Source organism: Barbus barbus (genome assembly GCF_936440315.1).
Source record: "Barbus barbus genome assembly, chromosome: 19".
NCBI lineage: Eukaryota > Metazoa > Chordata > Actinopteri > Cypriniformes > Cyprinidae > Barbus > Barbus barbus.
The window spans coordinates 17352127-17368575 of record NC_136747.1 but is presented as its reverse complement, the minus strand read 5'-3'; the positions used below and the strand labels follow the sequence as shown (position 1 = coordinate 17368575).

The window sequence follows — 16449 nt, the reverse complement described above, 5'->3', positions numbered from 1 at the left end:
ATGGTTCTCAAAAAATATTAAGAAGCCAACTGTTTTCAATATCGATAATAAGAAATGTTTTCTGAGCACCAAATGAATGATTTCTGAATCATGTGACACTGAAAACTAAAGAGTAATGGCTGCTGAATTCAGCTTTGTCATTACAGGACCAGAGAAGAACTGGCCCCCCGACTGAGCCTGGTTTCTCCCAAGGTTTTTTCTCCATTCTGTCACAGATGGAGCCTCTGGCTTGCTCAGTTGGGGACACTTAATTGTATGATTATCATCCATTTGATTTCACAGATACTATTTAAACTAAACTGAGCTAGACAATGCCATCCCTGAATTCAATAATGAAATGCCTTTAACTGAAAATTGAATGTTTAATCTTATTATTATGCATTACTGACACTCTATCCTCCAAGCTGATACTGTTAAGTGCTTTGACACAATCTGTATTGTTAAAAGTGCTATATAAAGGTGACTTGACAGGAATAGATTAAATTTGTGGGGGGTGGGGTGGGGTATTTATATATAATAATTTTTTTATTCTTTTGTTGTTTGTATTTTTTTTTTTTTTTTTTTTAATGTATACATGGTCTCCAGACCTCAAGTACTATTAGCCTTTTTAACTAATCAAGTCATCAAGGTTACTGTCAACTGATTGTCAGGGTCAATACACCTGTAAACATGCACAATCTTGATGGCATCATGGCTATTGTCCAGGTGATTAGCAGGGAAGCAGATGTTATTCTGTCAGAAAACAGTGAAGGTTATACGTCCATACCACTTGAAGGAAATAGGTATATGTCTAATTGACCATGCAGGGTGACAAGGTCCATTATTATTATCTAAGTGCTTACACCACCAGAATCGCGCTCTGATTCACAGTAAGACAGCACAAGCCTGTCTTCAGTGGTAATTGCAAGCTTGCGTATGCAGTCCACAAGTACACATGCTTCCAATTACATATCTTGCTGCTCATACAGTTATTTGATTTACTGTGCTAAAAGTTCAGTTTTGTAGCCATGACAGTAAAAATAAAACGTATTGTAAAATAAATAGTCCTAGCATGGTGTAGCAGCAGTAACAAACACAACTGTACTTTCATCATCAATAAATGCTTTTATCTACGGTAATTTGGAGTACACCTATTAGAGAGACAATGGAACAAGGCACTTAACTTCTGGAGCAACGTGGTGTTAAGTGACTTGCTCAAGGGTACGTTGATGATAGTTCTTATTTTGAGGGATTGGCTACTACTTTACCAGGGGTTTAACCCTCAAAGACTCCCACTGCTAATGACAATGAACTTTCTTGTATCTACCATGAAAACAACTGGTTATTAAAAATATGTATATAACAGTAATAGCAAAGTCAATGCATAATTCAATGCAAGGATTTTGGATTATGTTAGATTCGCTTTTTTAATTTATTTTAATTGTTTTATATAAGTGTGTGTGTGTGTGTGTGTAATGTTAACAACAGTTTTCTATGTTATTATACTTTAAAATATAATTTATTCCTGTGATGCAAAGCTGAATTTCCTTTAGCCATTGCTCCAGTCTTCAGTGTCACATTATCCATGTTTAAAACAGTTGTGCTGCTTTTTTTCAGGATTCTTTGATAAATAAAATGTGAAAAAGAGCAGCACATTCAAAACAGAAATCTTTTCTAACAGTATGTCTTTACTATCACTTTTTATCAATTTAAAACGTCCTTGATAAATAAAAGTATTCATTAAATACTGTATATAGTGCTGTGAATTGTTTAAAAAAATGAACCAATTAATCACACATTTTTTATGAAATTAATCACAAATAATCCCACCTAACATTAAAGTTTAAACATACTTTTATATTGCAATAATTTCACGTTCAATATTCAAATTAACATAGAAGCAACATGAAGTGTATTTTTTAAATATTTGTATAACAACATCTTTTTATGACTGAAGGCTGATACTCACTGATACCAGTACTACTGATGTCTTTTCCTTAATATTTTACCATTGACTGTGGCCATTAAACATAAATAATCATCATAAGAATTTATTTTTTGTTCTGAGGCCTCTGAAAATATACGTAGGCAAGGCAAGTACATATCAGAATACAGTATAACTGAGAGCTATCAATATAAACACTTAATAGGCTTTAAAAAGAACTAATTTAAGTGTATAATTTAAGTTTATTTCAATTATTGTTAGAAAATATTTCAGAGATTGTGTACTGTTTTATGTATTTTTAACCCATATTTAGTACATATATAAAACATTGGGTCTGTGAGGGTTAACCACTACACCACACACCAATAGCTTACTTCAATAGCCAGCCAATGTTCAGAGCTGCCTCAAGTGTTTGTTTCTCCCTCAATTTAATGTAATGACAAAAAGAAAAATCTTTTCACCTGCTGAAATGTCTATGTTTAGATATAAACAGACTTTTAGAGCTACTCCCCTCCATTTTCTCATTCTCTACATCTGCTTGCAGCATGTGTTGATTCCTCTGTCCCCACCATGTGGTGAGCGGGGAAGGTGCTATTTATCGTCGGCACACGGCACTGCAGATAGAACATCCTTCACTGATAACAGGTGCACAGGTGGCGGTGCTTTTTCGCTACCTTGCTGTATTTTCATTCTTGTCTGGATGTTTTGTGTGTCTGTGTGTGTGTGTATGTGTGTGTGTATTGGACAAGGGGTTCAGGGTTCATACGTGTTATCTATCAATTATTCATATGCAGAGGAAATAGCTTGTGGGTCATGTTTACAGTATGATATTGTGCAGTTAGACAGAACAAACCCTGAACCTTTGTGGCATTATTGGATACAGATATGAAGCGCACAGCTAAAAGAATATAGTTTTTAGAGAAGTCGGGTTTGAGGTTTGAACGTTTCTGCTGATTTGTCAATTTACAGTGAAGGTTGCGTATGTGTGCATGTCTCATCCTCACTAGCTTCTCGTCTGCACATCCAATGAGCCCCACGGAATCTCGCACCTCAAAGAGATCCTGGCAGATTGTGCAAGAGCATCTCTGTCCCTACGGGACCAGGCATTGATGTGTGAGGCGGATGTCCAGCCCATGCCTGCAAATCCAGACAGGTGTGCTAGGAATCAGAGCAAAGACCTCTGCCTTCTAGCCCCGAGCAAGAAGATGGCCCTGGGGTATAAATCTCTGCTTGAGTGACCTCTCTCCTCTGAGTCTAACTGAAAGCCCCTCGATGTAAGGAGAGAGTCTAATAAGAGAACAAAGACATGGAGAGGCTCGGACAGCATACTGAACAGTGATATGTGCCATATGAACCGTATGGCCCGGATGTGCATGCACGTGTCTGAATCTGTGCTCATTAACTCAGTCATGTATAGGCTACGCATGCATGTAGTGCAACGATGATCTCACCATTCATTTCCATGGAAACAGCACATGGTGGCTAAAGCAGTGTTTGCCTGTCTTAAGAAAAGACATCCAAACAGTACCACCATTTTGATGCAGGGTTGATGCCTCACGCCTAAGAATGCCTGAGCTTTACACCTCAGCCAGGGTTTCTGTAGTTGTGGTAAACCTTTAGTTTAAGGACCAATTCTCACTAGTTGCTTATTAGTATGCTTAGTGTTGGGGGTAACGCATTACAAATAAAGCAAGTTACTAGTAAAGTAATGCATTACTTTTTAATTTAGAGGAAAATATCTAATAATAATAGATATAATAACTCCAGTTACTTTGTTTCCCATATAGTGACTGACAGTTCTCGTGTTGCCATGTTGAATGAAATCGGGAGTAAGTGCAGAGACGTTGCGTTTGCTGTGTGAACATGATGTTACTGTAGTTCTGGACTAAATAACGTTCATTTACTCATCTCACCTGCATAAAAACAGATTCAGTTTCCTCAAAATGAATAAAAACAGTCAAATGCAAACTCAGAATATTATATACAAACCTGCAATAAATAAATATGTTAAATAAGACAAATCAACACGCTGCAACTTCAGAAAACACATGCAAATAGAAAAAGCACCAGCAAATCAAGAAAACATCTTTATCAGTTTGACAGCAGGTGCTGCAAATACTCATAACACAACCAAATAAAGAGTTTTATTTGCAACGCGTTTCTTTGTTTGGTTGTGTTGTGAGTATTTGTAGCGAGTGTGTCAAATTGATGAAGTTTTTTTTAATTTGCTGGTGTTTTTTTCTGTTTGCAGCGCGTTGAGCTCTCTCGGCCACCGTGTTTCCTTCAGCCAGAGGCGTATACATTTCACTTTTGAAGTGCTTTTACATTTGTAAAAGAAGAACTTTTTATATTAAAAACAAACATGCAAGCCCTGCCCAGATTTAAAGTAGCTCAAAAGTAACGTAACACATTATTTTCCATAAAAAGTAACTAAGTAACATAATTACTTATTTTTTAACTCAATATAGTAATGCAATATAGTGTTGGGGAAAGCTACTTTTAAAAGTAGCTTTCCCCAACACTCTAAAAAGTGCTGGGTTAAATACAACCCAGCATTGGGTGAAATATGGACAAACCCAGCGACTGGTTAAATGGGCTTAATATGAACCCAAAATTGGTTGTAAATTAATATTCAAACACATAATTACAAGAGGCATTAGCAATAATCAAAAGGTGAATATTTATTAATGAGCCATTTAAAAAATATATATATTTAATTGTTATTTATTCAACTTATTAATAAATATTAATTAGTTGAACATATTAATAAATACACATTTTCAACCTATTTTGGGTTCATTTTAAGCAGGGAATATAGTAATTTTTATGCAATAGTTGAGTTAAATAAAACTACTTTTTTTCATCATTCATTTTTTATTTATAAAGCACATTTAAAAACAACCCAGGGTTGACCAAAGTGTTGTACAGAACATAGTCATCAATAAAGGTACAATTTACAATCTCACAAATAGCAAAACAAAGACACTAAGATAAATTAAAAACCCACACTAAAAAGATGAGTCTTAAGTTTTAACTTAAATAAAGAAAGCGATGGCACCATTCGGATTGAAGCCGGTAGGCTATTCCAGAGTTTAGGACCTACTGTCGCAAATGCTCGATCTCCTCGATGTTTCAACCTAGATCTACAAACAGAGAGCAATCCAAGGCTGCCCGATCTGAGTGACCTAGAAGGATTGTGATACTTTAAAATGTCAGACAGATACGTTGGAGCTAAGCCATGTAGTGATTTAAAAACAAAAACAAGAATTTTAAATTCAATTCTCAGTTTTACTGGAAGCCAATGCAAAGAGGTTAAAATGGGTGAAATATTATCAAATTTTCTACTGCCAGTCAACAACCTAGCTGCAGCATTTTGTACCATTTGAAGACGACTGATAGATGATTGATTTACTCCATAATAGAGCGAGTTGCAGTAATCGAGGCGTGAGGTGACGAAAGCATGGATGACTATTTCAAAGTTCTTTAAAGAAAGAACAGGTTTGACTTTTGCGAGACGTCTTAAATGATAAAAACAGGATTTAACCACAGAATTAATTTGTTTGTCAAACTTAAGACCTGAATCTAACAAGACACCTAGATTTTTTGCACAAGGAGTAACATAAGAGTTTAAATAGCCAAGGTCTAAATCACCAAGGTCATAGGAATCACTTGGACCAAACAGTATAACCTCGGTTTTATTCTCATTTAAGGCTAAGAAATTTTGTGAAAGCCAAGTTTTCACTTCATGAAAACAGGCTAGCAAAACCTCTATGGACCTTGAATCATTATGTTTAAAAGGGATGTATAATTGGGTATCATCAGCGTATAGGTGAAATGAAACTCCATATTTGGAAAAGATGGAACCCAATGGCAGTAAGTATAGAGAGAATAAAGTTGGTGCAAGAATAGATCCCTGCGGGACACCACAAGAAAGATGAGCAATTGAGGAAGTGTATTTTCCCATACAAACAGAGAACGTCCTATTAGTTAAAAAAGATCGGATCCAATTCAGAACGGTACCCTGAAAGCCTAAAAGATTTTCCAGACGGGAGATGAGAGTAGAATGATCAACCATGTCAAATGCTGAGCTGAGATCTAAAAGGACCAGAGCAACAGCACTCCCGTTATCTGTAGCCAACATAATGTCATTAGTAACTTTCAGTAAAGCAGATTCAGTACTGTGTAGTTTTCTAAATCCAGATTGAAAATTATCATATAATGAGTTAGAATCCAGAAAAGAGTGTAGTTGAGTGAATACAACCTTTTCCAAGATTTTTGAGATAAAAGGGAGATTCGAGATTGGTCTAAAATTGCCTAAGTCAGACACATCAAGATTTGGTTTCTTCAAAAGAGGAGTTACGGAAGCATGTTTTAGGCAATCAGGGACCGTGCCAGTGCTCAGACACATATTGATAAAAAACAGGAGATCAGGCCCTATAGTATTGACAATTTGCTTAAAAAAGTGAGATGGGATACTGTCATACGGACAATACGTAGGTTTCAGATGAGTTATAATGTCTTTATAATGTCTATAAAACTACTCAGAAGGTTGGGTTAAACATTTAATGACCGAATCACTGGGTTTGTTCATATTTCACCCAGCGCTGGGTTGTTTTTAACCCAGCATTTTTTAGAGTGTACCTAAACTTTCTAAATTCTCCACATCCACCTGAGACACATCCCACCCTGTCCTCATAAGTTGTTTTCGCCGCTTGTACGCTCTTATCACATCAAAGATGGACGGCTGCAGACTAATGGAGAGGCGCTGATGCACATGTCTCCAGAGGGAAGACACAAATCAACAGACTTGTCCACTCCTGTCTCCTGCGTTGACCCCTTTGCAAATTTGACTGAGGGGGTTATCTCATCCAGGGCCTTTTGAACTTGAATAAACACCTGAACTGAGATGGAAATGCAGGCCTGAGGTCCAAAGTGCAGTGCTGGTGTGCTGTCCTTGCATTCAGCCCAGCTTTATTGTACCCTCGGTGTTAATTAAGCAGGAAAAGGAAAGATCTCTGCCTAGCATCATATACTTTAGGTGAAGAGTATTAGCTGAGATCTTTATTAGTTCTCTTCGAACTTAGTAAGGACTTGAATAAGCAGGTCATTTATGCTTTATACTCCATATGCTCATATATGGTGGAGGACTTAGCATGTTGGGAATCATTTTAGCTGGAGCACTCACATTTAATTGCATTTTTTCTGTACACTAAGGTTTATGCGACCCTAAAGATATTGGGTTATTGCCTATTATCATCTGTGCGATATGACTTGACATCCCAGTTTCATTGTAATTTCATGTATTAGACATTTTCACAGTTCCTCTGAAGGTTTTATTGGACTTAATATGAGCTGATGACTTGATCAGCCATATCTAATCCGATCTTAACCTAACCTCGAGTCATGCTTCAGGCGCAAAACATTTAACATTTGACTTTACGATCTGAATTCATTTTTTTTTACTCTCTTTGCTATGGAACCTGAATATGAATCCATATTCTATTCAATTCCTGAAGGGATCATTCATCCAAAACTGAAAAGTCTGTCATCTTTTATTTATGCTGTTTCAAATTTGTATTCTTCTGTGGAACTCAAAAGAAGATATTTAAAAAAAAATTCTGAACTGTTGTTGTCTGTGCAGTAATGGACTCCGCTCATTTTGGACCCCACTGACTTTCATTGTATAAGACTGTAATTAAAATATCATATCTTGTGTTCCTCACAAGAAAGTCAAACAGGTTCGGAGGACTGGTTTGGAGGTTTGGAGTAAATAAACAAAATTGTTGGTTAAACTGTTACCTTAGCATTAGTCTCAATATTAATTTGAGTTGCTTGTAAGGTATTTGTTTTGCTGCAACAACAGGGTGATTCTATCAAGGGTTATTTTTATTTTGCTCTAACTGCAAGAACCCTGCAGGACTAGTATCCCGGCATGCTTTGCAGATTATGCTAATGAAAGTAAATTGAAATCATGCCTCTCTCCACCTGAGTTGTCACAGGGAGAAGGAAAGGTGTATCCCCTCCCCGTTCACTTCTGTTTCTTTCTGAGAGCAAATTGAATTGGCGATCCAGTCCAGCTCCAGAGATGGAAAGACAGGGAACCACAGACCTGTTTTTTATTTCTGAATTGTGTAAGTCATGAGAAAAGAGGGAAAAGATGTGAATTAATCACAGGCCTCATTTCCATAGCAGCCGGTAAGCATCTGTCAGAGAGTGTTAAGCGTAAGAGCATGTATGGAAAAGGCCAATCTTCTGCAGTGGTTGGGAGCTGTGCAGTGCACATAGAAACGGTGAATTAAAACCAAAGCCCTTTCTGAGAGCGCATGGCATGTTGAAAACAATCTGCATGTGAGTGATCCTTGTTATACATAGAAACAGTTAGAATGTGAAATATTTATTATTATTATTATTTCTTTGAATAGAAAGTTCGAAAGAACAGAATTTATTTGAAATACTTTTTTTGTAATAATCTAAAAATCTTAACTGTCAACTTTGATTAATGTAATACGTCTTTGCCTAATAAAAACATTAATTTCTTTCAAAAAAATTCTGACTTCAAGCTTTTGAATGGTTGTGTCTCTAATAGTTCTCACATCACAAAATGGGGTTTGTATATCTAATGTTTTAGAGGGCTTTGAAATGCTTTTTAAAGTGATGGGACACAGTGTACCCTATTAGTGGAAAGTGCCAATACTATAAATAGAAATCTGCCTAATTAGTATTCTGTTTGTGAGCTGCATCCACTCGTTTTATCTAGTTTTTTGAGTTGTTTTATTTCAATTCCTGTCAGAGTGTCACAGAGTTGCACAGACCATTGCTTCATCTCGAAGCACTGCTCAGATGTCATTCACACATCCAGCTTCAAATGGTACTTCTCAAAAAAGGGCTACAGGAAAGCAAAAGGAAATGTAAGGAATAGCACCAAGAAGCTAAGAATGAACTGTGTATCAGGAATCATTGAACCCCAACTCCTGAGTGCTCTGTGGATCCTGCAAAGGAAACAACCTTCTTTAAATGTAGTCTAAATTCCCATCTAGTGACAACTACACTTTTTTTTTTTTTTTTGGAAAATACTGTTTTTATAAGTAATCTTTTTAAAACTCCTTTAATATTTGAGCATTGACCCTACTTAACGTGGTATTTAGAAGTGAGCTTCAATGTATTTAAATGATATTGATTTAGTGTCCTAAATGCATCAAGTTTTTTGACTCAATGTAGTAGCACTTATAGTAGTCTGACATCTGAAACACATTGATATATACTTATTTTGAGCCGTATGTCTAACTAAAATGCACTTTAGTGCAACTGTTTAGTTCTGAAACATATTTTGCACTTGACATCTATTTTATTGTAAAATATATGTACTCATTTTGAGTTCTGCTACTTGACATTACATTTTAATGTCATATGAATATTACATAAATACATTTAGTCTACCTTTTGTTGTCTCAGAACAGTACATTTTAAGCACTATTTCTCTCAGCTTCACTATACAAAAGCAGTCCCTGACGAAGATGTCACCCTGTCTTCATCTTTAAAACTTTCCCAGAGTAGCAAAGCGATGCATTAGTGACCGCTGGCCTAATGTAATTATAATGGGTTGAGTATGATTACAACCATTTACCACTTAAGCCTTGTACATTATTAATAGGTGTGTAAAAAGGGATCCGTCTTTTGTTGAGATTCAAACTATAAAATAAATGAATAAATAAACTGTAACCTGGCACAATATCATTGCATTTTTCTCCATCCAAATTGATTTGTTTCTTCTCATTGCCTCAATTTGTTTGGTGCATGCGAGCGAAACCTTAACGGGCACAATTGTTTTCTGACATGAAGTGGTAATTGTCTTGGCATCGCTAAAGCCTTGGAGATGGGGAAACTCAAGAATAATGCATTGAGGACCGCCGCTATCTTCCCTTCTATTGTTCTTATCAAAGGCATAGGGGACAAGAGTTCTCCCAGCACACACACTGGCAACTGACTTGATGAGCCATGATTCATTTTCCAGAGCCTAATTTTATAAGTACCCACAATACGCACTATACTGTAGTTCAATTTCAAATGTAGAAATCTGCCTACTGCCTACATAGGCACCTGCCATCTGTGGTAGCATCCGAATTGAAATTAAACCTCATAAGAGATTTGTAACACTCTGCATAGGCAGGAACTGTTTGGTTTTGTCTGGTTTTGCCCTTCATCTTAAATTGATTTTTAACTGAACTTGATTCAGTGTTTCCTTCCATTTGTACACAGCTTTGGTCTTGGTTTTTGCCTTCCTAAACCAGTGGAAATCATTTATAAGAAATGGGTTACAGACATAGAAGTGTAACCAAGTTTTTCAGTGACTTCAGTTGTGATTTCACTGACCAATATCATTTTGTTTTTGATGTTAGTCAGTGAAATCAAACCGGTGAAAAATGCCATTTGTTGTCCAGAACTGCACAGCAGGTGCCACTGTATGTTATGCCAATAAAGCCAATCAGGTCCAGGTAATCAAGCTCTTTCATTGGTTTCTGCAAAAGTTTGATTACACGCTTGTATTACCAAGCAGAGAACGGTTTAATCACACAGTAGCTATGCTGAGAATATGAGGCGCTCCATCGATCCTCAGAGCCCTGGTGAATCACTGGAATCTGTGCCAGATTTCAAAGACACTGTTAAGGATGTAGTCTGAGACAGCAGTGGCCCTAAAATCTCTGTCCATTCACTCCATTTATATCAACTGTATCTGTGCCCAGAACTAATTTTTGCATTTTGACGCTTGGGGTTACTATATTTAAAGCCTTTTTTTCCCAATAAATTTCACCATGACAACTAGAGAGAGATGCCAGTGAGGTCAGTAGAATCCATATGCGTACAACTTCTTTTTCCAAAGTTCTGGTTGTCGTACAATGTTTTGTTCAATCTCCTCTAATCACTAAAGTATACTGTAGAGTAGGGATTTGAAGTAATGATGATGAGTAGCATACTAATGATTTTCTCCTAATGGTGGAAACATCAAAGCATCGGACAGCAAATGAGACTGTAACAAGTGTGCCCAGTGGAGGACAAACCAATGCACAGTAGCACTCAGCATGGTACCAACACATAATAGGGAGATGTTCCAGCATGATAGCCAATTTAAAAGATTTAAATAAACATACAGGCTTATTACCTCCGAGAGCTCTCGCTGGTTTAAAATGCACAGATCTATTGAAGAAAAATGATTCTGCGTAATGTTCTCGCGTACGAGTACTTAGTGGTGTCTAATTGGGAATCTGAATATGTGAAGTAAATGAAGAATACAGGCAGAAAGCCTTTCAAGACAAATTTGCTGCTTGTAAGCTTCCAGCTGGGACCTTAACAGCCGAGGGGTCACTTGGGTTCATTTACAGTGCTTAATTATTGTCATGTTATGGACAATATTTTATTAAATATTATGACACTGTCTGTTTTTCCCCCTTTAGTTCTATTTGGACAGTTTGTCCTGTTCCAGACATCGTTGAATGATGTTGTGGACATTTATGATGGGCCAACACAGCAGTCCTCTCTGCTGTCTTCTCTCTCTGGGTCTCACTCAGGTACATACTTTACATACTTAAAATTGGACGCATTACCATTCATCACACGCCATTGTTCAGGTGTGATACTGTTATTGCAAAACATAACAGAGGTGGCCAAAGAATGGATGTTGCATTTTCTGTGCATTAGGACTACATTAAGTCATTTGATATCTATTCCATAGCTTCAACACACTGAATATATTCAGAACATTACCAAACAAATCCTGTTTTAAAAAGGCATGGTCAATTTAGGAAGAAAGAAATACCATGAAAGTGCCACTTGTGACGAGGCAGAACGAATTCTGTGTGTTTATCTCATAATCTGTGTTCATCACATCTGTTGGACCATCCTGTAGTAAATAGAGGCATCCTTCAGTGGCTTTTTAGCTGAAAGGCAGTTATTGCCAATTGATTGAACAGCCATGTGGGAGTTCAAAGTAAAAAGAGACCTTCTATTCAGGTATTTCCCCTCTGCAAATATACTTCTCCATAAGAAGCTTTTGAAGCCAAAAGAAGCAAAAATGATGCTCAGTGCAGTGATTTTTGATGTGTACAGATCACTCCGAAATGCAATTTAAGATTTATTTACTCCTTGTCTGTTTTCCAGGCGAGTCTTTGCCCTTGAGTACAGGAAATCAAATAACTATCAAGTTTACTACAGTTGGACCGGAAACTGCCAAAGGCTTTCATTTTGTCTACCAAGGTCAGTTTTCAGCTCTATCGAAAATATATACGTTTATATTTACTCTATTTATACAAACTATTGAGAATATTTTTGGTACTTCCTGGTCAGTATTTCATATCTGTATTCTAAAACATATAATTATAGAGGACATTTGTTTTAGTGCAGTTAAATGTATCATAAAGGTTTCCTGTAGCCGTTCTTTATTAAATGTGGCATGAAATATACTTTTTCCAGGGTATTTAGCCTTTTTACAGCATTAGTTTTTGATCACTGTGCTTTCTGTATTATGTTATGCTCAACACTTCACTTTTTAAATGAAAACAATAACTACACATTGTTTTAAAATCTTTAAAGAGCCACACAGGACCTTGAAATGTAATGCCCTGTGTTCTAAAGCATGTTGGATATCTTTTTCTGCATTAACCCTCACCCACACATCTTTATTTTGGTACTTTGGGAGTCAATCAAACTGACTCAGCCTCTAAGTGACTGAACAACAAGTCCAAAAACTTGTCTGTTCCAGTTTAATTATTATATTCTCCATAAGGGTTTTCCCCATTTAAGATAGACAGTTATATATGTGTTTGATTTGGCTTAGCAGTGATTTAAGCTGCCATTTAAAAAGATATCTGCGATGTTACAAGCAAAGGAAACTAGTTGATTCCAGAATTCATTAGCAGGTCAAGGCCTGACATTTTCATGTTGTGTTTGTTCCACTTACTGTGGATAGTATGAGAGTTTCCAATTCAGTCTTTTTAAAGGAAGATGTGTACATTGAATAAAGGTCTTACTCCAACAGATGCCTATGTTATTTATTTATTTATTTTTGATTAAATCAAATTCTACTGCTATTTCACCTCAAAAGCATTGAGGCACAGTCAAGGCCATTTCATTATAAGTAGAAATGAAAAAGACTCCTTTATGAGGTAAAACTCTCTAAGTTTGCAAGTTTCTGTTGTACACTCCTGTCATAGCCGTACCAAGGACCAGTGCCACGCAGTGCAGCTCTGTTCCAGAGCCTCGTTTCGGCAAACGCATTGGCAACAACTTCGCCGTGGGTGCGTCAGTGATGTTCGAGTGTAACCCAGGCTACACGCTCCACGGCTCCACTGCCATTCACTGTGAAACCGTCCCTGATGCTCTGGCTCAGTGGAACGACACGTTGCCCACTTGCGTCGGTAAGTTTAAACCTCTCCAGCCCCTGAGAGTGATGCACAATCGATGTGGTCATTTGTTTTCACCGATTTGGTTGTGTAACCAAGCATAGTTAGCTGAATGATACATCAGCGCGAAACAAAATGCAAGCTGAAGTAAAACTGTGCGAAATGTGACAGGGAGTTTCTTTTAGGTGAGCAGAGTTAATTAAGCAGATTTTGTTGCAGTTAGCACAGGGAAATAGGCTGAGGCTGACGAAGCGTCCCTGCGGAACCCAACTATCATGATACAAACAGACACCTCTTCAGCTGTTTACTCAAGTTTCAGAGAGGTGTTTTGTAGTACAAAAGTTCAGATTTTAACAAGCCACCTCTCTTTGTTTTGTTTGATAGTCACTCTGCTAGTATTTCTTTCTTTCTCACTATAGATTTTGGATTGCTATGCATTTATGGTTTTCTTGTCATATTTAGGCTAGGTAAAAAGAAACCCTCCCCAGTACACAAACCCAAAATAGTTGAGATAGCAGGCCAGCCATGTAGCAGTATGCTAAGGCTAAGGCTAATCGGCTAGGTAACTGTGTGTTAAGCAGTCAGGCTAATCAGTTAGTGGCTGTTGAAATAGCAGGCTAGCTGAATGGAATATATTTAATAAAAACTTTATGTAATGTGATTTGTGACACAATTTAATTTATTATCATTTAGTCATTTGGCAGACGCTTTTTGACTTTGAGTACCCATTAAACTTAGAGTACCCATTAAAGGGTCTTTCAGTCAATAGAACTTAAGGGTTTTCTGTATGTTTATATTAGCAAACTATGATGTTGTTAGTATACACTACTATTTAAATGGTTTCAGTAGGTAAGTTATTTTAATATTTTTGAAAGAAATCTGTTATGCTCGCCTGCATATGTTTGATATATTTGAGCAAATAATACAACTTAAAATAACTGTTTTCTATTGTAATATTTTTCAAATGTAATTGCCTGTGATGGGAAAGCTGAATTTTCAGTAGCAATTACTCCAGTTTTCAGTGTCACATGATCATTCAGAAATCATTCTAATATGCTGATTTGGTGCTCAAGAAACATTTTGTCTTATTGTCAATGTTGAAAACAGCTGTGCTGCTTAATATTTTTGTGGAACCCGTGATATTTGATGAATAATGATTTTAAAAGAAAAGCATTTATTTGAAATTGTAAAAAGCCTTGACTTTCACTTTTGATCAATTAAATCATTTTTTAAAAACTTTTTATGGTATATATTATCCTATTATCCATTTAAATCTAATCTAAACTCAATCTGAAGTAAAACTTTTTTCCTCCGGTGTTTCAGTACAATTGTATTAGTTGCCACCAGACGTTCAAAGTCAAACAGTTGCCAAGACAGTCAAGACAGTTTTTTTTTATTTTTTCACACCTATGTTATGTTCAACCATTCTTATGTCAGGCATCTGCTTTATTATGTCACAATTTGTTTTATTTCTCTGCTCATCTCTGTGTATTCTACCTGAAAGGTCAGTGATCTGTGATATTTCACATGATTACCTGAGCACATGGTGCTTTCTATATATCACTGGTTAAAAATGAATGACCCCAAAATTGCAGGGAAGTGAATTTGGTTAATAATTTAAGAATCTGACACAGATATATTGAGCCCTGCTCCATATCTAGCCTCCCTGTTTCTTCTCGCTCTCTGTCCCGCTCCCTTTCTGCTTTTTTTTTTCGGCAACGTGGCACATCAATCAGGATGTCCCTACCCGCTCGTAGCTGTTTAAACAAAGTGATTGGCTTTGACCTCTAGATTATCCCCTTGTCCTTGACAGATAGCATCTTACCTAAGCATAGGATAGCAAAGACAGTTCTGCCCTGCCAGAGTCAGATAGTAGCCTGTGCTTTGTTATTGACAGATCCAATCCGTGGCTTCTAGTGCTGCTATAGACATTAGTTGGCAGCACTTCAGCAAACAGAAGAAAATTGCAAAGTCAGGTTTCTCCTGTGGGAGAGAAGTGACATATTACACATTATTTACTAACGTATCTATGCCACATTGTGCTTTTTAAAGGTTCTCCTAAAATCTAAATTCTGTCATCATTTTCTTACCCTCAAGTTGTTACAAATGAGTTTGTTTCTTCTGTTGAACACTTTGTTGAACAATGTTGGTAACCAAACAGTTGATGGTAGCCATTGACTGTAAGGAAAAAAAGTTTGGTCAACTTCTTAGTATTTTGTGTTCAACAGAAGAAACTCATACAGGTTTGGAACAACTTAAGGGTGAGTAAATGGTGACAGAATTTTCAAGAATCATATCATATATCTTGTATATCTTTTTATCATATATCTTTTCCATTGCTATTTTTCTTTGTGCTCTAATACAATGACATTTTCATCTCATTATAATAATTATTTTTAGCTTACCTAAATGAAAACCTAGTTGGAAGCTGATTACAGGAGCATAGCAACACCTTCTCAGTATCGGTTTAAAAAAACAAGCATATAGTTTAAGGGGGGCGGCATCAAGGCCTAGTCGTGGGTAATCATACAGAAAAGTTAGCTTTGATTATTCATCAGAAGTTGCTTCTTTTTTGTACCTAGGCTGATGAATTCCTTCCATTTAATTGAAAGTTAATGCTCATTGTAATACACTTTCCTGTCTTTTGATTCGTCTTCGCAGTGCCTTGCGGAGGGATACTGACAATGCGTAAGGGGACCATTTTGTCCCCGGGTTACCCGGAACCCTACGATAACAACCTCAACTGTGTGTGGAAGGTGTCTGTTCCTGAGGGAGCTGGAATCCAAGTGAGTGGAGGAGCTTGTTTGAAGTTCCTCAAATTAAATGTTTCAGACAAGAAGCATCAATGATGGAAAAGTTTAAACTGCAATAAAGGGAATTCTTAATGTCTAATTAATTATGCATAAGGCAATGTTTAATTTAGAAATGATGGGGAGTACAGTTCTACAAACTTCAGTGCCAGTCAGTTTCTTCACCTCGCCTGTTTTTTTCTGATTGCAGTAATTTTGTTGATGGAGCATTAAGAGTGTTTATTGAATTCTGACACTGTGTTTACACTGGACTCAAGCAACATGTTGCAGCTCATCCAAATACAAAAAAAACACACCAAAAGATCACTCTCATTGTACATTG

The 16449-nt window shown here is 36.7% G+C and overlaps 1 protein-coding gene across 1 annotated transcript in view; it reads left to right on the top strand.

Moving 5' to 3' along the window:
* The window catches only part of LOC306885654 (CUB and sushi domain-containing protein 3-like), a 405244-nt gene that overhangs the window by 311858 nt on the left and 76937 nt on the right, over positions 1–16449 (top strand). Inside the window, exons 32-35 of the mRNA XM_079442324.1 lie at positions 11374–11487; positions 12077–12172; positions 13129–13332; positions 15979–16103. Of these exons, the coding sequence (XP_079298450.1) occupies positions 11374–11487; positions 12077–12172; positions 13129–13332; positions 15979–16103 (539 nt within the window). The remainder of the gene's footprint in view (positions 1–11373; positions 11488–12076; positions 12173–13128; positions 13333–15978; positions 16104–16449) is intronic.